This window comes from Crocuta crocuta, unplaced genomic scaffold, assembly GCF_008692635.1.
Source record: "Crocuta crocuta isolate KB4526 unplaced genomic scaffold, BGI_CrCroc_1.0 scaffold89, whole genome shotgun sequence".
Classification (NCBI taxonomy): Eukaryota; Metazoa; Chordata; class Mammalia; order Carnivora; family Hyaenidae; genus Crocuta; species Crocuta crocuta.
In genome coordinates, this window is record NW_027551559.1 from 779,338 (window position 1) to 800,831 (window position 21,494).

Consider the following 21,494-nt stretch of genomic DNA (forward strand, 5'->3'; position numbering starts at 1 on the left):
AATCTAGGGAACTGGTTCATCCTGGAAGAGAATGGTATTAATGCCCTTGAGGCAGTCATACTCTCAAACAGTGGTGGAGAATGGGTCGAAGGCAAGTGTCCTACCTCCTCTTGTCCACTAGAGGAACGCTACATCTGTGGCCAACTCCCAAATGAGCCCATTATTGGGTTTCTCTCCTTTTCTTTCTCATTCTCTCTTTCCCTTGACTTCAAAAAGGAATTCAAATTAGTGCAATAGGGGTGGCATAAGGAGCTTTGTAAGTTAACCTACTTAGGTTTTATTTTACAGGTGATACAGGTGATGGAAAGCCATTGGGCTGGGGAGTGGTATGATCAACCCAGTGTCTAGAAGACCATTCTGTGGCCATGTAGAGAATAGACCATGGGAAAGGAGGGGCGGGACAGGAGTTCATAAGGAGGCAACAGCAGGAAAGGGTGCCTACTTTAGGGCAGAGTCCGTGAAGGTAGAGTGATCAGGACAGTCAAGAAATGCCTAGGAAGAGAATGAAAAGGAATTGGTTTAAATCAGCAAAACTAAAAGGCAACTGATAGAATGGGAGAAGATATTTGCAAATGATGTATCAGATAAAGTGTTAGTATCCAAAACGTATAAAGAACTTATCAAACTCAACACCCAAAAAAACAATAATCCAGTGAAGAAATGAGCAAAAAACATGAATAGACACTTCTCCAAAGAAGGCATCCAGACGGCTAACAGACACATGAAAACATGCTCAACATCGCTCATCATCAGGGAAATACAAATCTAAACCACAATGAAATACCACCTCATACCCGTCAGAGGGGCTAACATTAACAACTCAGGCAACAACAGATGTTGGCAAGGATACAGAGAAAGAGGAACACTTTTGTACTGCTGGTTGGAATGCAAACTGGTGCAGCCACTCTGGGAGACAGTATGGAGGTTCCTCAAAGAATTAAAAACAGAACTACCCTACCACTCAGTAATTGCACTAGTAGGTATTTATCCAAGGGATACAGGTGTGCTGTTCCAAAGGGACATATGCACCAATGTTTATAGCAGTGCTATCAACAATAGTCAAAGTATGGAAAGAGCCCAAATGTCCATTGACAGATGAATGGATAAAGAAGATGTGGTGTATATATATACAATAGAGTATTACTTGGCAATCAAAAAGAATGAAATCTTGCCATTGCAACAATTTGGATGGAACTCGAGTGTATTATACTAAACGAAATTAGTCAAAGAAAGACAAATATACGATTTCACTAGTGTGGAATTCAAGATACAAAATAGATGAACATGAGGGAAGGGAAGCAAAAATAATATAAAAACAGGGAGGGGGACAAACCATAAGAACCTCTTAAATACTAAGAACAAACTGAGGGTTGCTGGCGGGGTATTGGGTGGGGAGTTGGGCCACTGGGTGATGGGCATTAAGGAGGACACTTGTTAGGATGAGCACGAGGTATTATATATAAGTGATAAATCACTAAATTCTATTTCTGAAATCATTATTACACTATATGTCAACTGACTTGGTTTTAAATAAAAAAAAATATAACTAGAAAAGGAGGAATTAGTTTAATCAACATTTTGAAAGTCAAGCATTTTTCTTTTTGGCATGATCTTATAAACACATTTTGGTATTTAATTTTTTTGGTCAAAATTATTCCTCAACTGTAGTTGACATACAATGTTATATTAGTTTCAAGCATACAACATAGTGATTCAATAATTCAGTACAAAAAATGTTATGGTATTTTAAATTAACCCAATACAATTCTACCTACTGCCATAATGAAATAATTAAAAAAAAATTTAATATGTATTTTTGAGAGAGAGAGACAGACAGACATACAGCACACGCACAAAAGTTAGGGAGGGGCAGAGACAGAGGGAGGCACATGATCTGATGCAGGCTCCAGGCTCTGAGCTCTCAGCACAGAGCCTGACTCGGGGCTCGTACTCACGACCCCTGAGATCATGACCTGAGCCGAAGTCAGATGCTTAACCCACTGAGCCACCCAGGTGCCCCCAAAATGAAATAATTTTTGATAGTTTTTCTTGTATGGGCAACAGATCAAGTCGTTTTACCTATGATATTGTTATAGTCTTTTTGTTTTAATGCTTATTTATTTATTTTGAGAAAGAGAGAGAGAGTGTGCAGGGATGGGGCAGAGAGAGAGAGAGAGAGACAGAGAGACAGTGAGACAGAGACAGAGAATCCCAAGCAGGCTCTGCAGCTGTCAGCACAGAGCCCATTGCAGGGCTGAAAATCACAAGCCATGAGATCATGCCCTGAGTTGAAACCAAGAGTTGGACACTTAACTGATGGAGCCACCCAGACGCTCTAATACTGTCATACTCGTTAAAAGTTTGCTGGCCTTTTGTAAAGTGTAATTAGTTAAAAAATATAATTTTGCCAGTCTTATGGATATTATTTATCGAAGAAGCTGAGTTGTGACTCAGTTTCATGTCAACAGTGTAAAATACGGCAAATTTCCCTGAGTCTTTTTGTGATTTAAAAAAAGAGAACTATGTTCTAATTTTCTAAATGGGTTTTAATGGATTTTAACACCTTTTTCAGTGTGCATAGTTATGTATGTTTGCCTGTGTTTGTCAGTCTTTCACTCAATATGTAATGTTTTAGTGCCTATTTTTATGGTTTTATACTTTAAACCTTATTTTTTGCTTTTCTGCTTTTCTGCCCCTTATGTACAGAATCTAGCCTTTTTAGGAATAGTTTTAAGGTTTGAAAGAGTCAAAGACTTTTTTCTTTTTTTTGAGATTGGCGATAAAAGAAAAGTCTTTGATTCCTGCAACATTAATTTTGCTTACTTTTCCCAAATAAGCAAGAACACAGCAAATTGAAGCCAGGAATGGAGAGAATGTGACATCTTCCAGGTGGCATTTCAGAGACCAGACTTAATCTAGTATACTATAAAGCAAAAGATTTTTGAGCTGTGAAATTTGAAAGGCTTCCAGATTACATTAATTCCTTTATCAGTGCCAACATGGTACCCTTCCTGGGCCCCCGTTATGTTTCCTGCAATTTTTTTTTACAGAAGATAGAAACAAAAGTTAGTCCATATAACAATGTTAATTTTGATAACTTGGAATGCAGTAAGACGTACATTTTCAGTGTAATTTTGCATTTTTCATATTTTGAACACCTGCCGGCAGTACATTGCAGTTAGTACCGTGTTACCTAATGATGGCTCCCTCTACAACTGTGTTGTTTAAAATTTGGATTTACTTGGGACAGAATGTGGAAAACCACACCGGGAAATGAGGATGAATCCCAAAGCAATTACGGCCCCACAGATGTTTGGTCGACTTGATGTGGCCACAAATGATTGGACAGATGGGATATTTTCAACTCTTTGGAGGAAAACATTGAGAGCCAAGAAAGGTAGAAAATGAAGTAATATTTTTGACATGTACTTCTAAATAAAATCCTTGATGCCTATTTAGAATTAATAGAACAATTATATATTGTATTCTCTATATGATATTTAGCCAAGACTAAGAAGTCCTGAATCAGTATATTTGTCAATGCTGAAATTATTGATTAATATATTTAAAATCTCCCTCTCCCACTTTTTTTCTTTGTTATTGTTACAAAGGAAATGATTTTCCTTTTGGGTAAATGTTTGTGTATCCCTGTGATAGAATAAAACAGAAAGAAAAAACTGTTAAGGAAAATTGATAGTGTTAAATGAAGTGACTTTACCATAACTATTTCACTGAATCTTTTAAAAATGTTATCTTTATTTAAGTATACCCTATTTTTAGAATACTGATTCCCCTATAAAATCACAGGAGGAAACAGGCTTCTTTGGGAAGAAAATTGCATATATCAAAAATGAAATCTATATTGAACTAACAAATTATTCTGTTTAAATGCACACTGGTGTTTGCTGGTCCTGTGAACAAACTTGTTAAGTGTTAGTGATTCACTCTGAATACTCTCTTACTTATGGAGTCTCTAAATTGAACCCAGTGTTTCTGGAATATAAGCTCAGATGGAAGAGGTAGTATCAACCTTCCTCTCATCATGTTTTCTTACTTTTGAATAAGTGGGAGAAAGGCACAGTGAATGCACTTGCAGAGAGAAGGAAGGATGCACGAGAAGGAAGAGATATTGGGGATATTCATGAATCATTGCTTTGGAACACTGTCTACTAAGAGATGTTTAAGGTGGGGCCACCCATTGAGGGAACGGAGCTCAGCAACCTAACATCAGTTGTCAAAAGAGACATGAAAATGTATAATTTCTAAAGTGTGCTGACATTAGACACTGTTGTTGTTTTACTGGAAATAAATCAAATTTTGTCTCTGCCTTGTTCCAGTAATCCTAAGTGAACACATATCCAGCGCCCAATGCTACCTCAGAGAATGGGAGCTCAAAGCAGTGGTTTTTTTTCCCTCTTTAAAAAAGGGAACATGCTTTTTCTAAATGACTGCTGTTTATTTCATCTTTTCACTTAAATTCAGTCAAATGAGCATAATCAAGATTTTTTAAAGCATTTTATTTGATACATAATGTTTTACAGCTGTCGCATAGTAAATAAAGATTATGGTTCCAAACTTGGTCATGGGGTCAGTAAGAGAAAGTAGAGATTAAGTAATTAGGAGGAATTATTAAACCAGGTACCTAAATTTACAATGGCATTCTGTTGACCATTCCGCTGATGCTTGTCACTTTCTTTACTTCCAAATATCTCCTTAAGTGACTCCCATCAGTTTTGTTCCCAGTAGCCCCTTCAGGGGGCTCATGACCTCCAGCCTGTCAGATACAAACGGTCAGTTCTCAGGCTAGTCCGGCTCGCACAGGACCTGGCACAGTTGACCACTGCCCTTCTTGGGCTCTTCTGTCACTTGGCATCAGGGAAACTTTTATCTGCTGGTTCTCCATCCACTTCTGCCTCCTAAGAGGTCTGTCAGAGGGAGGAGGCTGCAAAGGAGACTCTGCCAGAAGTCTGACCATCGAAGTAGCTCTGTCCTCAGACCTGCTGTCTCTATCTGCTCATTTCTAGAAGAAACATACCCAGTGCATGGTTTCAAATGCCATCTCTAAGCCAATGGCTTCTACATTTTAATCTTCAGCCCTGACCTCTCCCTTGAATCCTCAGCTCAACAACGTTGTGGGGTGTGTGTAGGACATTTCAGATGTGACATGTACAAGCCAGAATCAGTTCTGTGGTTCTGCCTGTCTTTCTGACAGCACTCACATTCCTTTTTCTCTTCTCCCCTTCTGGCTCTTCCTAGAACGGCCTGAACTTGTACTCACTTTGAGACCTTTGTACCTGTTATTCTTACTGCCTGGAAAATTCTACCTCTAGATCTTTATATCACTTCATTCTCCTGAAATATTTTATTGACTGCCTTATCGAAAGCAATGCCCCATCCTCTTTTCTTCCTAATTTTTCTTATCTTACACATTATTTGCTTATTGGTTTGATTATCATCTCTACCCCCTTCGAGTGTAAGCTCTGTCAAGGCAAGACATGGTCTTATTTTTACTGTAATAGCCCCAGGCCCTAGAGCAGTGCTGATAGATAGAAGGTACTCAATGATTATTTGTTTAATGAACAAGTGACTTTTTGCTTTGATTATGTGCTTTAAACAACTGCTATAGTAAGAACTGGAAAAGTCCTATGTGACAAAATAAGATAATCATTTCTATCAAAGTTTTACTTAAAAATTAATGAAAATTACATGAAATTATAGTACTTCTTCAAGTATAGTAGTTACATGTATGTGTATGTATGTGTGTGTGTGTCCCTCCCCCAACCTTTGGTGGAATATTCTAGGGGAGCATATCTGGATAGTTCTTGATGGTCCAGTAGATGCCATCTGGATTGAAAACCTGAATTCTGTTTTGGATGATAACAAAACTCTAACCCTTGCCAATGGCGATCGGATTCCCATGGCTCCAAACTGCAAGATCATTTTTGAACCTCATAACATTGACAACGCATCACCAGCTACTGTCTCGAGAAATGGAATGGTTTTCATGAGTTCTTCTATCCTCGACTGGAGTCCTGTTCTTGAGGTAAGAGAGGAGTCTTTCTTTTCTTTTCTTTTTTTTTTTTTTTCATGTCCAGCCTTTAAAAATTATAATTTGTTGTCAAATTGGCTAGCATGCAGTGTGTAAGGTGTGCTCTTGGTTTTTGGGATAGATTGGTTCATCGCTTACATACAACACCCAGTGCTCATCCCAACAAGTGCCCTCTTCAATGCCCATCACCCATTTTCCCCTCTCACCGCCCCCCCATCCACCCTCAGTTTGTTCTCTGAATTTAAGAATCTGTTATGTTTTGCCTCCCTCCCTCTCTGTTTGTAACTACTTTTTCCCCTTCCCTTCCCCCATGGTCTTCCGTTAAGTTTCTCAAGATCCACATATGAGTAAACACATGTGGTATCTGTCTTTAACTGACTGATGTATTTCACTTAGCATAATACCCTCCAGTTCCATCCATATTGCTGCAAATGGCCAAATTTCATTCTTTCTCATTGCCAAGTAGTATTCCCTTGCATATATAAACCACATCTTTATCTATTCATCAGTTGATGGACATTAGGCTCTTTCCATAATTTGGCTGTTGTTGAAAGCGCTGCTATAAAATTTGGGTGCATGTGCCCCTGTGAATCAGCATGGAGTCTTTCTCTTGTGTACCCAAAGAGGAAAACAGATCTTTTAGTGCTCTGGTACAGCGTGTGCTAATTTTTCTACAGACCTGTGGTGTAATTGCATTTCATTGCTGCTGTTTATGGCAGATCTTACATCCTCTGGGACACTGAAACCCTGATTATCCCTTACAGGTGCCCTCAGCAGTCTGGTTTCCTCTGGGCTCCTTTGCATCTCCTTAGAACCGTGATTTCCACTGTGGGTTGTAGAGTAATTGCAAAGCCTAGCTGAATCAGTAATCCCGCCAAACTGAATAAGTGAAATTTAATCTTATCACTTTGGGAATTCATGACATTTTAAAAAGGTACTCATGCCCATAAAGTTTGGGAGCACTCATTGTACAATATTAGCTTGAAGAAAACAATTTATTAAAATTGCATATAAGGAATTTTGATGAGGTTCAATAGTCATAATATTTGTTTTAAGTTTGTTCTTGGAAATAATATTTCAGACAATATCTCTTCAATTCATGAAAAGTCATATTATTTTCTTATCACCAGTACATTCTAGAGTGTATTGATTGTAATTAGATTATAATTAAATGCCTTGTATATTTAGATACTTTACTAAATAAATACTATAATATAGGGCAGAATGCTTATTAAGTTTTTAATGTTTACTTATTTTTGAGAGAGAGAGAGACAAAACATGAGTGGGGGAGGGGGAGAGAGAGGGAGGCATAGATTCTGAAGCAGACTCCAGGCTCTGAGCTGTCAGCACAGAACCTGATGTGGGATTCGAACTCACAAACCACGAGATCATGACCTGAGCTGAAGTTGGACACTTAACTGACAGAGCCACCCAGGCACCCCGGGGGCAGAATGCTTATTAGAATAGCCATGTATGAAACCTCTTTTTGACATTGTTGGTTAAACTTATTATTTTATTTACATAATTTTTTAGAAATGATTTTGACTGAAAACTTACTAAATCATAATTTAAATTAAGATCAAAAGCTTATAAAATCATAATTTAAATTAAGTAGGTGTTTATTTTACATCATCATTAAATTATTATGCTTCTCTTTCTGTATCAGTATATCTTAGCTTTTAATAATATCATCTCAGGATTTACAGAACTCTGGCTTGCACAAGGGTTTCGGTGTGGTGAAGTGTGAAGATGTGAAAAAGGAGGGGATTAGATAGCAAAATGTTACTTATGTATAATTGGATGTGACACTAAACATGCTTCTAAAGATTTCTATTTCTGATCTCTCAATCAAATTATCCATCCATTTAGGGGAATACAGGGCAAAGGTTCTGAACCCTGGCTTTGCAAAAATAATCAGCAATGACAGTTTCTTAAATTATAAACGAGTGGGTCATACCTCAGTCCTACCAGATCAGAATCTCTGGGGATGGAGGTTCAAAAGTTGGTTTTTGTTTTTGCGTTTGTTTTTGTTTTTAAAAGCAGTACAATAGATTCAGATTTGGTAACCACAGATATAACGGCAAGCTCCAAGTGAAAAAAAGTTATTTGTGTGATTTTCCTCAAATACTTCATATCCACAAAGACTTTAAAAAATTTTTTTTAACATTTGTTCATTTTTTGAGAGACAGAGAGACACAGTATAAGCAGGGGAAGGACAGAGAGAGAGAGGGAGACACAGAATCCGAAGCAGATTCCAGGTCATGAGCTGTCAGCACAGAACCCGACATGGGGCTCGAACTCACAAGATGTAAGATCATGACCTGAGCCGAAGTCAGACGCTTAACTGACTGAGCCACCCAGGTTCCCCCACAAAGACTTTGAAAAGCTACTCTGACACTACTAGCTAATGAATATTAGACTTTGCTTTTTATGAAATAAGCTTCTATTATGTTCTATGTTGAGGCTGAATAAGGTTCTTACATTAATGCTACACTTACCTAATTTTTTATAATGCTTTTAAATAATGCAATTTTTTTTTCTCACAAATGATTAGCAAGAAGCAAGACTCACAAAGAATCAGATGGGAAGTGTTCAGAGAGCAGTACCCGGCAGCTCTAGGGAGTTATTAGAGGCAGGCACATGGAGAAGTTTTGTTCATAGGAATCTGTCAGCTCCTGGGAGCCAAGCTGATTTCTTGGCCTTGGGTTAGGACCTTTCTGCTTCCATCAACTTGAAGGTGCTGTGTTCTGTTGCTGTTGCTGTGGAATCCTGGTAAATTCATGAATTGATGAATCATTCGGAATCAACATTTTATTGCTTCTGCTCAGTGTCGAAGAATGAGCTGATCTCTTGAGGCCAAGGCAACTTGCCTCAGCTTCAGAGAATATTGTGTTATGTGGTATCTTGTTAGGAATCACATGCACTTTCTAACAGCGGGCTCTCCAAAGGACTCAATTCTCCATTTTCCTCTTTGATATTTTTCTACACTGGTTATTAGTTACATTAGAAGAAATAAAAGGAAATGGCTAATTTGATAAATCTTTGTTTCTCATTTAAAAAGATGTGTGTATAGAGTTCCTTTGTTCATCTTTTAGTCCTTTTCCTTTTCCTAAATTACTTCTCTATGTATGCCTCCTCATTTTCTTCTAGTGTATTTTAATTAAGACCGGAGACTTTTTCTCCATCTTTGCTTCAAGACATGTATAAGGTGGTAACGGAACACATAGGTTTGAATTCTGGACTTGACACCCACCGGCTGTGGGGTCCTGGGCACATCACTTGCACTCTTTGGGTTTCGGTTTTCTTTATTTTTTTATATATATATATATTTTAATGTTTATTCATTTTTGAATGACAGAGAGAAACAGAGTGCAAGCAGGGTAGAGGCAGAGAGAGAGGGAGACACAGAATTCAAAGCAGGCTCCAGGCTCTGAGCTGTCAGAACAGAGCCCGACATGGGGCTCAAACCCACGAACTGTGAGATCATGACCTGAGCCAAAGTTGGACCTTCAACTGATTGAGCTACCCAGGTGTTCCTGGGCTTCTGTTTTCTCATCTGTAAAAGGAGGATAATAATAGCTCCTACCTCCCAGAATTAAATGAGTTAATGCATGAAAGAATGTGTTGCGAGGCCTGACACATTCTGTATGCAGTGTTATTAGATGTTATTATAGGCCATCAATATGTAAAAAATGTTTGTTCCAAAATGACCATTCTCCTGGCATGTTAATAAATTTATTAATGCATTAATCTGTGAATGGACAGAGTTTCCTTAAGAAGCGCTCCCCTCAGGAAGCCGAAATTCTTCGTCAGCTGTACATCAAGTCTTTTCCCGACCTGTATCGCTTCAGTGTTCAGAACGTAGAATACAAGATGGAGATGCTTGAGGCCTTTGTAATCATGCAGAGCATTAACATGCTTCAAGGGCTGATCCCTCCAAAGGTAAATCGCTCAACTTTCTAGAAATTTCTCTCTTATTAACTGAGCCATGTTGTGCAGAGAGTACAGTGTTCGAAATTGGTTGTGTTAGAGCTATGCATGGGGGAATGTTTCAAACATGCCCCTGCATCTTTTGTGTTTTTCTCATTTCTTTTCTCCCCAAGTGAGCCACATGTTTGTAATTTAGTGGCAAGTTCACAGTCATCTAATAAACATCCAGATTTACTTTGGGGACTGACTTGGTATTTCCTGAGATAAATTCTGTATGTTTCCAGTTTTATTCATCTATTCCTTGTTCTTGGGGAAAACTATTGTCCCTTTTACATCTTTATTATTTTTATTGAAACCTCAAAGCAAAATTTAGGTTTGAGAATCAACTGATCAAAACAAGTTTCTTCCGTGCCCAGGAACAAGGTGTGGAGGTCACACCGGAGCACCTGGGGAGACTGTATGTCTTCTCCCTGATGTGGAGCATTGGGGCCGTGCTAGAGCTGGAGGGCCGACGCCGGATAGAGCACTGGCTGCGTTCTCAGGAAGCGCTGACCTTGGATTTGCCGCCTCTAGCGGGGACCGATGACACCATGTTTGACTATTATGTCTCGTCCAGTGGTGAGTATGCTTGCTTCCGTTTGTACATAACACACGGGAGGTTTTTCCACGGGCTCCTATTTACACAGCTTTTATTTTTCTAAATGGTACTTAAAACACGTGCTGTAATATTAAAATGGAAATTTTTATGTGTGACGAAACCTAATTTTTTCTTTTGCAAAAATGTATTTCATTTGTGTCCCAAATGCACATCTTCCCCTTATTAGGTATATTGTTTACTAAACTTTTAATGAATTAAAAACAAATTAGAAATAAAAAGTCTCCAAAGCAGGTAGATCTATTTCAGTCATTGATATAATATAATCAGCAATTTTCATAAAAATTACAAAGTGTGGAGTATATTTTTACCAAATATGTGCTTATCTATCTCTATATATACCTCGTTTGTTTATATGTGGTACATATATATAAAGTACATCTATATAAAACATATAAATAATATTTATATATCTTTTATTTTTGGTTTTAAAATTACAGAAAGTATATAATGAAAAGCTTGTGCGATTAGATATTTTAAGTGGTTTTAGGGACATACTACTATCACTATTCTTTTTTTATTTTTTATTTTTACTTAAATTTTTTTTAAATGTTTATTTATTTTTGAGAGAGAGAAAGAGACAGAGTGTGTGTGGGGGAGGGGCAGAGAGGGAGGAGACAGAATCTGAAGCAGGCTCCAGGCCCTGAGCTGTCAGCACAGAGCTCAAACTCATGGACTGTGAGATGATGACCTGAGCTGAAGTTGGATGCCCAACCAACTGAGCCACCCAGGCACCCCAACAAAAATGTTTATTTTTGAGAGAGAGATAGAGAGCGAGTGGGGTAGGGACAGAGAGAGAGGAGAGAGGGAGAATCCTAAGCAGGCTCTGCACTCTCAGCACAGAACCCCATGAGGGGCTCAAACCCTTGAACTGTGAGATCATGACCTGAGCTAAAACCAAGAGTCCGACACTTAACCAACTGAGCCACCCAGGCTCCCCCTTATCATTGTATTCTTAATTTTTATTCAGACATTATTGAAAACTGACATATTTTAAAACATGCCAAGACATTCTTAATATTTCCTAATATTACCACTTTGGAATTGTTCCTTGGGAAATTCTGACTCGGTTAACACAGACTTACATACTACTTAGATCTACCATTCTAATGATCTTATTTTATGGGGAGATTTTGAAAGATGCTTCATGAGATATCAAGAATGTCTGCTTGTGACGGGAATTAAATCATTAATAGGCATGCGAAGATGTAAATGTTCGGTGTTCACCTCAGGTCAATGGCTGCACTGGAACACATGTACGGAGGAATATGTGTATCCACCTGACATCACCCCAGAATATGGCTCCATCCTGGTACCAAATGTTGACAATGTGAGGACTGACTTTCTAATTAAAACCATCGCTAAACAGGGCAAGGTATGGCTCTTTAACTTCTATTAACAATAGCACATTTTTAAAATGTCCCTTGAAAACACAAGGCATCTTGCATTTATCTCAGAATGCTTTAGGTTGCTGTTTAGAGAACATGAAAATATGACCCAAATTGATATTGTTCTCTACTCACAGCATTAGAGTTGCCTGGTCCCAATTCATGATCAAGTAATTTGTTCTCACATGTTAGTTGAGAGAGAGTGAATTTTGACTCATTTGTCCAAAGAGACGTCCTTCTCTTCTGATGATTGTGCTGATTTGCTGGGGCTGCCCATACACATCACCACGGGCTGGGGGAGTTAAACGACAGACCTTTCTTTCCTCTCAGTTCTGGAGGCGTAGAGTCCAAGGTTAAGGTGCTGGCAGGTTGATTTTCTCCTGAGGCCTCTCTCGTTGGCTGGCAGGTGGCTTTCATCTCTGTGGTCTTTATCCGCCTGCATCTCTGTGTTTCCAGATTTCCTCCTCTTCTACAGAGGCTCCTTAGATTGAACTAGGGCCCACCGTCATGGCCTCATTTTAACCTCATCATCTCTTTAAAGGCCCTCTCTACAAATACAGTCAATTCTGAGGCACTGGGTGTTAGGGCTTCAATGTGTGAATTGGGGGGGGGGCGCACAATTTAGCCTATAATCATTTTATTGCATTCCTTGGGTTTCTTTCTCAACTTCTCTTTCAGGCCGTGCTATTAATTGGGGAACAAGGAACGGCCAAAACAGTCATTATCAAAGGATTTATGTCAAAATATGATTCTGAAAGTCACATGATCAAGAGTCTGAATTTTTCTTCTGCAACCACCCCACTGATGTTTCAGGTACTGGCTCTTTGGTATTGCTCATTAAGATCGAGTTTGTGATAAACTTTGGAGGCTCTGCTCTGTTCACTGGGAAGCCTGTGCCCATTGAATTTCATCTGCACTTTTTCCCAGCCATGATAAGTCCCTTACAAATGCGTTCAATTGTTTCTCATTGCCATGTAGTATTCCATGGTATAGATAAACCACATCTTCTTGATCCATNGCGTTCAATTGTCTCTATTATTCACCTGCAATAGAATCTCTTCCTAGTTGGGTTATACTGTATAATCTTAAATTTTGGAGAAATAAAAAGCATACATAGGGTGTTAAGAGGCTCAGTACTGTTTAAAATATGTAAAGAAAGGGGCGCCTGGGTGGCTCGGTCAGTTAAGCGTCCGACTTCGGCTCAGGTCATGATCTCATGGTTTGTGGGTTCGAGCCNTTTGAAAAAACAATAAAATGTAAAGAAAGCCTGTGAACATGTAAAACCCAAAGCTGAAGGAATGTCATTTATTCCTTCATCCAAACCTGTGTCTTTTCCCTACTGTCTGCTTTTCTGTGGGTGTGACTATTATTCTAGCCTCTAGGCTGGATATACCGGTCATCTTTGATGTGTCTGTCTTGAATTCAGGGCTGAAAATGTAGCTATGGAAATATTTTTCATATCTTCTTCTTTCTCTTCATTCTCCCTGTCCACCTCTCCATAATTCATTTCCTCAGGATCCACACCAGAGTATTAGTGTGGAAAGATCCCCAGCTGGCCTAAGTCCAGTTCTCTTCCAGTTTTGCTTTTATTCCTTGTCTAATCTCAGGTCCCAATATTGCCAATTTATTTTGTTGTATCCTGACTTAACGTTCCACCATGGTTCCCATTATCAATTGCAGGAATAAATCAGTTGCAGGACTGTGCAATTAGCACATTCAAGATTTTACCCCATTGTATTCTTGAGGAGTAGCAGGAAAAAAAATCCCTTAAAGTTGCTTTGCTTTTGTGAACAACACGCCAAGAATGACTGAGATTGCAGTGCTGGCCTGGTGGTTTTGCTCTGGTCCTGCGTTGTTTAAGACCCTGTTGAAACTGGGGAGAGAATCCTATGTGTCAACTCATGCTGGGGTTGTTTTTAAGTCATCTCTCCTATCTTTTAGAACATTGCTGCATAAATAAAAGGGATACATTTCATAACTTGAAAATGGAAAGGGGATTTTTAGGAGAATTCCAACCCAAAGAACATTGGTCTTGATTAACTTTGTTGTTCCGTAGTTGTTGGTATTAAAATATCAATGAAAATTGTTGACAGCCTGGCTACATCATCACCTTTTATCACTTAATGTAATTGGTGACTGGAGAATGCCAATAAGCTAAGACCATTGATTAAGTTTCTAAATAAGACTGTCAACTGTATTCTACTCCTCTGTTAGAGATGGAATTTCTAATACTGGCTAGTCTTCTGTCAGATAAATACTATTTACAGAATCATGATGGGAAGGAATGTCCGGATGGAAGGTCAACCTCATATTGCAAAGACTGAGCTGTGATATTTTTGTGTTTGGGGAATAGCACCTTAAATTATTGTAGGCTGGCAAGAAGCTAATGTTATACATATTCCTTTGTTACTATTACTATGCACATTCCCTTGGTATTGTTTCACATTTAAACAACTTTTGCTAGTTTTACTTTTGGAGAACATCCTCTTAAAGTTTATAGCCTTTAAGGTTATAGGTTTTAAAACATTAAATCAAAGTATGATTTTTTTTCCCCACACTCAGACCAGTCTTACCAGAAAGACCAACCATGTGATTTGAAGGTTGGGGCTTTGAAGTGCATATCAGCTGACCCCCTGGGAGAGAAGGGGATGCAAGTTTTAAAATATTATATGCAAGTGTGATTTTTTTTCCCCCATTATGTTGGATTATTATCGATTCACATTTCTCGAGACTGGAGTAAATCTTTAAGGCTGTAATGCAATTCTGACAGTAACTACTTGGAGCTACTGAGGCTTTATAAGCAAAGGGCTCAGGCCCCCACACGTCTTCCCTCACTTCAGATACCAGCCACATGCTTTGGTTTCCAGGCCACCAGCACTTCTGAACAACTGATTCACAATTCAGTGGTTCCTATGACTCTCTCTCCATAATTCACTGGAATGACTCTCAGAATTTAGCAAAGTGTGGTGTTAATGATTACGGTTTTATTAAAAGATATGAATCAGGATCAGCCAAAAGAAGAGATGCATTGAGGCAGTGGTTGGAAGGCTCCCAACTGAAACCTTCTTAAGTCCTCAGAATGCGTTACCTTCCAGGTATATCGAGTTCATCCCCAACTAGTAAGCTCACCTACGCTATGCAGAGCTCTGTTGGGTTTCATGACCTAGGCACAACTGATTGAATCATTGACCATGTGATTGAACTCAGTCTCCAAGCCTGCACCCCTCTCAAAATATCCACTGATACCATGTGGTCCAAATCGCCAACCCTCAAATCACACGGTTGGCCCTTCAGGCAAGAGTAGACAGAGGGACCCACCATGGATAACAAATTCTTATTACTCAGGAAATTCCGGGTGTTTAAAGGCTCCCCACTAGGAACCAGGGACAAAGGCCAGCCAGATCACTTGGTATGTAACAAGCCCTGGTCACTGTATTTTTATTAGTAACTCTTGCCATTATTTAATCCTTCAAGGTGGTCAAGATCTGTAGACTACGTATCTTTAACATAAGACATTTATTAATTCCCTCGAAAAAAGGCATATGTATCAAAAGGAACCTGTTTGTTGATATAAAATTTGTAAATGATATAATAGACTTCTAGAAGTTACACCACACTGGAATATAATAATTAGGACAATAGTCAACAGGCTTTTAGAACACAAACATCAGTATTCTTTACGGTCCCATTATCTGATTCACAGCTATGTTAGCCCAGTTTCTTTAGACCCCGGTGTCAAGCTGGCATTCATACCTCACTGTTTCTTTTCCTTCTCAGAAGCATCATGGGATCATGCAGTCTGTTCAGTGCCTGTTTTGCCTGCTAACTATCCAAGCTTTCTAGTAAGCTAGACTCATTAATATTAGAAAGCTTTCAATTAGCTAAACTGCTATAATTAACTTTCTCTCTGTAATTTTCAGCCGTTCATGAGTGAGTTCTGAGGGACGTGAGCATCTTTTCTCAGTATCTCCTGATTACCTGGATCCAAACACAACTGAAATCGTAGATGAGAAAAGAGATCGTGTGCATCCCTCCTATGTCATCACTTTAGCACATAGTCCAGTCGAGGCCACATGTCTGTTGCTTGACTTGTTATCTTCACTTAGGGTTTCTTTAGTTTTCTGCATGGTGTCACATTCACATCTTTTGCCAAGAGGAGGTCTGACTGTATGTCCCTCTTCATCTGGAATAGTCTGGTTTACTTCCACTGGCTTGGATTAATAATTAATGGCATCCCTGTCACTATCGAAAGTGTGTCGTTTGGGCAAAAATTATGTGGTCCCCTGATCTTTTCGGCTAAGGCAATTCAGTTGGTCTTTTAAGAGAGCTATCTCAGTTTTTTCCCCAACAAATATTATTTTAAGTGTTTTTTTCTGTTTTAGAAATAATCTATACATATCTTTTAAAATATAAACAACACAGAAAGGTAAGAAGAAAGTTTCTTTAGAGAGTTTCTGGAAAGGCTTATCTTTTCTAAAAATAATCTAAAAATGTTTTGAATATGACTGTGTTACAAATAATTGCATGGAAATAGGTTTTGTTTTTTAAAAAAAAATGAGAATCATAGAGCCTAGAAGGAAATTCCACAGTTTTTTTCTTTTAAGACTCAGAACCACTTTTCCAAAGGAGAAATCGTAAGCAGAAGCCTAGGCTGTAAAATAGGTGACCGCAGATTTGCTTTAGTGGAATTGGAGCTGGGCTCCTGAAATCCTTCCTGGCTTCATCCTTGCTTCCTGCAGAGACCCCTACGGTTGCAGAAAACGTTTTTGATTCCTGAGAGCATAGTTTTAGGATGAGTTTCCGGAGAAGAATCATAAGAGATAATATGTGAAAGTAGTTTTTCATGGTGAAGCTCTCTAAAAGTGTCAGGGTTTCCCGTTACCATGAATGTATGCAGGTTGAGGGAGACTGAGGTATTTGTCTGTGTTCACCCAGTTAGTTGGTAGCAGAAACTGGTGAGAAACCAAGTCCCTGTATGTTCTGTGCTTTTCCAGTTCACCCATATGCCTCCTTCCAATGGCTTTTCTTTATCTATATTAATATTCAAATGACTGCTTTATCACTTAGTGCTCTTGCTTTATTTTTAGCTTCTATTTATGTTAATGTATTTTCACATTGTTTTAGATATTTTACTTTTTTTAAAATATTGTGCTGTTGAGCATTTTAAACTTTATTAACGTAAGACTTTTCATTTGTTTTTGATAACTTATAATAAAAGGGGAAGATCTTATTTAAGCAGTAGATATCTTAATAAAGAACATAAGCTCTCCAATTTTACTTTTAGATAAACAGCAGATATGAAGAAGCCTAAAATTCAGCATATTTAAAAATTTTTTAAATGTATATTTTTGAGGGAGAGAGAGACAGAGCATGGGTAGGGGAGGTGCAGAGAGACAGGGAGCACAGAATCTGAAGCAGGCTCCAGGCTCTGAGCTGTCAGCACAGAGCTGGACATGGGGTTGAACTGAGCCATGAGATCATGATGTGAGCCAAAGTTGGATGCTCAACGGACTGAGCCACGCAGGTGCCCCAAGTGTATTTATATTTCCATTTAATTGGATGTACTGTATATGAAAATGATTTAAATGCTGATATATAGAGATACCTATAAGTGATAATAAAATATCTTTCATCTTTATAATGCATTAATCTCACCAACTACTTTCACATGTACCATTTGTCGATAATACTCTATTGTGTATATACACACATATGTATGTATTTGTAAGTTAAATATCTTTACATACACTTCCACTTTGACCATGCAGGTTATGCAGATTTGTGCTATGTCCTATTAACAGAGACAATTGTGTGAATGATAAACCCAAGATTTGGGGAGTGCAAAACCTTCTCAGCTGTACATTACTCTGCCAATATCTCTTCCAATGCAGTGTTCCACCCTCTATCTGGCTGGGGAAGCAGACATGTATACAATCAAGGATAACTGATGTGATAAGTGCTCCTTAGGGTGTAATCTAAGTATTGTGGAGCCCAGAGGAGGAAGGAAGTAGTTTCTTAAGAGGATTACAGAAATCAGCATAATGAAAACAGTTGACATTACTTGAGAAGATTCCATATTTATGTTTTATTAATATTATATATTTTAGGAATTATAGAGGCTGAACTATTAAGAGATTAAGTCAGAAAATGGAATTACCCCTAGTTTTAGGGCTCCTAGCTTAGAATGGACAAGGGCAGCTTTCTTCACCTGCCTTCCCAAGTCTGTCTGGATTTCTAACCTTCTAGTTTTTATTTCTTAAAATGCTGTTGTTACAGCTTGGGTTAGCCCCCCATATGCCATGTGTGAGATAGGCAGACAACAAGAACAGAATCTTTTTAAGTTTCCATTGACTGCTTAAGATGGTATCATGCTCACTACCATCCTCTGCTTGCAGAGTTTTTGTTTATTCTCAGAGAACAGCATAAACTGCCATTAGTCCAGGTCCTTGCTAGAGATCTCACTTTTTTTTTTTTATCAATAGCTGTGTTGAGAGAAGTGACATTTATGGAAGATCATTCATCTAAATCAATATTTGACAAATTGTGTTTAGTTGACGCTAACGCTGAGAGATTTTTTGGCTCAGAAATGGCTACTCTAGGAATATGTAAATAAGAATCCCATAATGAATACTAGCCTGTGAGCTGAGTATCACTGTATGGTATGTGTTTTATTGTCGACTGAATATGAATGAATTAAGTTGAGGGCCCAGCACAAAGAGACTAAGGGGTGTTTAGAGGTGAGACTGGAGGTGTAAGTGAGGAAATCATGAAGCTCCTTGTACATTGCTCCTGGGGAACCAGTGGATATTATGCAGGGTGACACTGGCCCTTTGGAAAGTGCATGCTGGCTGCAGAGGGGAAGACAAGATGAAAGAGATACGGGTGTTTTCAGAGAGAACTGGGAGGTGAGGGAAGTTGGGCTGGACCAAGTAGCAAAAGTTAGAAGGGAAGCACACCTGTTGTTGTCTGAGTAGATGTTGGAAGAGAGGGATACAAGAGAGAGAAGAAATTTACAGGTGATCCCAGGTTTCTTTTCCTCATTTATCTGTGTACCAAATACTTACAAATAAGTACACGATGCCAGACACCTTTCTGGACACTGAGGATGCAGTGAGGAGCAAGATAAACAAGATGCTTTCCCTCTTTACATTCTAGTGGGAGAGACAGAACTCAGATAAACAAATATACCTATTTTTGTTAATTAGACTATGGTTTATCTCACAAAACTAGTGGCTGAAGTGGGAACCCAGATGAAGGAGATCAAAGAGCATGTGGGTGGCAAACCACAACAGAGATGGTCAGTAGTTCTTTAGACTGATTTTTGGAGGAGACAGAAAATTCTAGATAAAATTGTAAATCACACAAGATAGACAGTGTATATGACTTATTAAGAAGTTCTCAGGACTGACTGGAGGAGGCAGGGTGGGGGCAGTTTAAGAGTTTGTGACATTGTGTATATAAACCACATTTTCTTTATCCATTTGTTGGATTATTACATGGCAATGAGAAAGAATGAAATCTGGCCATTTGTAGCACCGTGGACGGAACTGGAGGGTATTATGCTGAGTGAAATAAGTCAGGCAGAGAAAGACAGATACCATATGTTTTCACTCATATGTGGATGAGGAGAAACTTAATAGAGGACCATGGGGAAAGGGAAGGGGGAAAAATAGTTAAAGAGAGGGAGGGAGACAAACCATAAGAGACTCTTGAATACTGAGAACAAACTGAGGGTTGATGGGGGTGGGGGAGAGGGGAAAATGGGTGATGGGCATGGAGGAGGGCACTTGCTGGCAAGAGCACTATGTGTTATATGGAAACCAACTTGACAATAAACTATATTAAAAAATAAAAAACTTAAAAAAAGAGCTTGTGACATTAATCCCCTTGAGAAAGACAAATAACTGACCCCGGAAATATCATTCTTCAGGGAGGAGGAGGTGCATTAAATAGGAGTATTGAAATTAGAAGAGATAGAATGTGTTGATGTTGGATGGGAAAATGTTTGGATGGGGCAGTTGGGTCATTGGTGTAAATCTCTGAAATGGGCACCCAGCAGGGGGTGCAGACTTTGGAGTAAGAGGCATTTGTGTTTGGATATGTTGACTTTGTGACGCTAGCAATGATCCAAGTGCAGAAGTCCAGCAGGAGATACTAGTCCACGTATGTGGTTTCCCCAAACTTTTATGAATAGATATATGATGGAGTAGAACCTACAGTTGCTATGCTTCTGAACTCTAGGAGGTCCCCCCACACTCCAGATGCACTAGGTAATGATTTAATAGGTAGCAATTCTAAAACCAGAAAGGTCTCAACTCCAGGGTCAGAAGCTACTTCATTTTATTCCCTCCCTTGTTTTTGTTTTTGTCAGCTTAGCTTTTTTATGACATATATAGCTTACTATTAATTTCCTGTTATTTTGAAAAAAAAATAGGGTCACAATGAAAAGGAACAAAGTGCAGGTGTGGGACTATTACTCTATATTATCCCATCTTTTCCACCCATGGCCTTTTACCTCTTAGATGGCCCCCAAGACATAAAATATATTTTTTTCATGTTTATTTTTGAGAGAGAGGGACAGAGCGTGAGCAGGGGAGACAGAGAGAGAGAGAGAGAGAGAGAAAGAGAGAGAGAGAGAGAGAAAGAGAGAGAGAGAGAGAGAGAGAGAGAGGGAGGGAGACACAGAATCCAAAGCAGTCTCTAGGCTCCAAGCTGTCATCACAAAGCCCAACACGGGGCTCAAACTTGAGCTACAAGATCATGACCTGAGCCAAAGTCGGATGCTTAACTGCAGCCATTCAGGCCCCCCAAGACATAAAATCTTCTTGTGTTTATGAGTTCTCATTAATAGACAAGGGAATATCTGGAAGGCTCTGGCTTGCCATAGGAAGATGTCAAGAGATTATTAATTGCCTTATGCATTTAAATTCATTGAAAAGCAGAGCTAAATTTAGCCTAGTATATTACTTTAAACAGCTTGCTTTTATTTCAGGGAAATAGGAAATTCTTTTTGCCATTGTACTGTTGTTGTGAGAGATTTACTTTGTAATTGAATGAGTTGTGATATATTTATATATCTTTATATTTGGAAATGGTGAAGAAAAGTTCATATCTCTTGCCCTTATTCATTAAAATGGTGATGGAAAATTAGAATTTGGAATTACCAAACTGCAAAGGTTTCCAAGGACAAATATATGAATTTTTGCTTATATGTTGGCCTTATTTTGTGGTTGTGTCTTGGATTATTGAAGTCATTTTTAACTAGTTTGCTCTTCATCATGAACTAAGTAAGCTTTTTTTGGATAGGAGGAGGATGCATTTTGGGTCAATAAACCTTCACTTTCTCCTACACTTATACATTATCTTTTTTAAATGTTTATTTATTTATTTTGAGAGAGGGAGAGAGAGAGAGAGAGAAAGAGAGAGAGAATGCACACGAACTGGGATGGGGCAGAGAGAGAGGGAGAGAGAA

The 21,494-nt window shown here is 38.7% G+C and overlaps 1 protein-coding gene across 1 annotated transcript in view; it reads left to right on the forward strand.

Annotated features, from left to right (window-relative positions):
- DNAH5 (dynein axonemal heavy chain 5) overlaps nt 1–21,494 on the forward strand; it is a 252,750-nt gene that overhangs the window by 140,933 nt on the left and 90,323 nt on the right. The window contains 6 exon segments of the mRNA XM_077749426.1: nt 3,251–3,397; nt 5,802–6,043; nt 9,815–9,991; nt 10,396–10,597; nt 11,867–12,009; nt 12,701–12,835. Of these exon segments, the coding sequence (XP_077605552.1) occupies nt 3,251–3,397; nt 5,802–6,043; nt 9,815–9,991; nt 10,396–10,597; nt 11,867–12,009; nt 12,701–12,835 (1,046 nt within the window).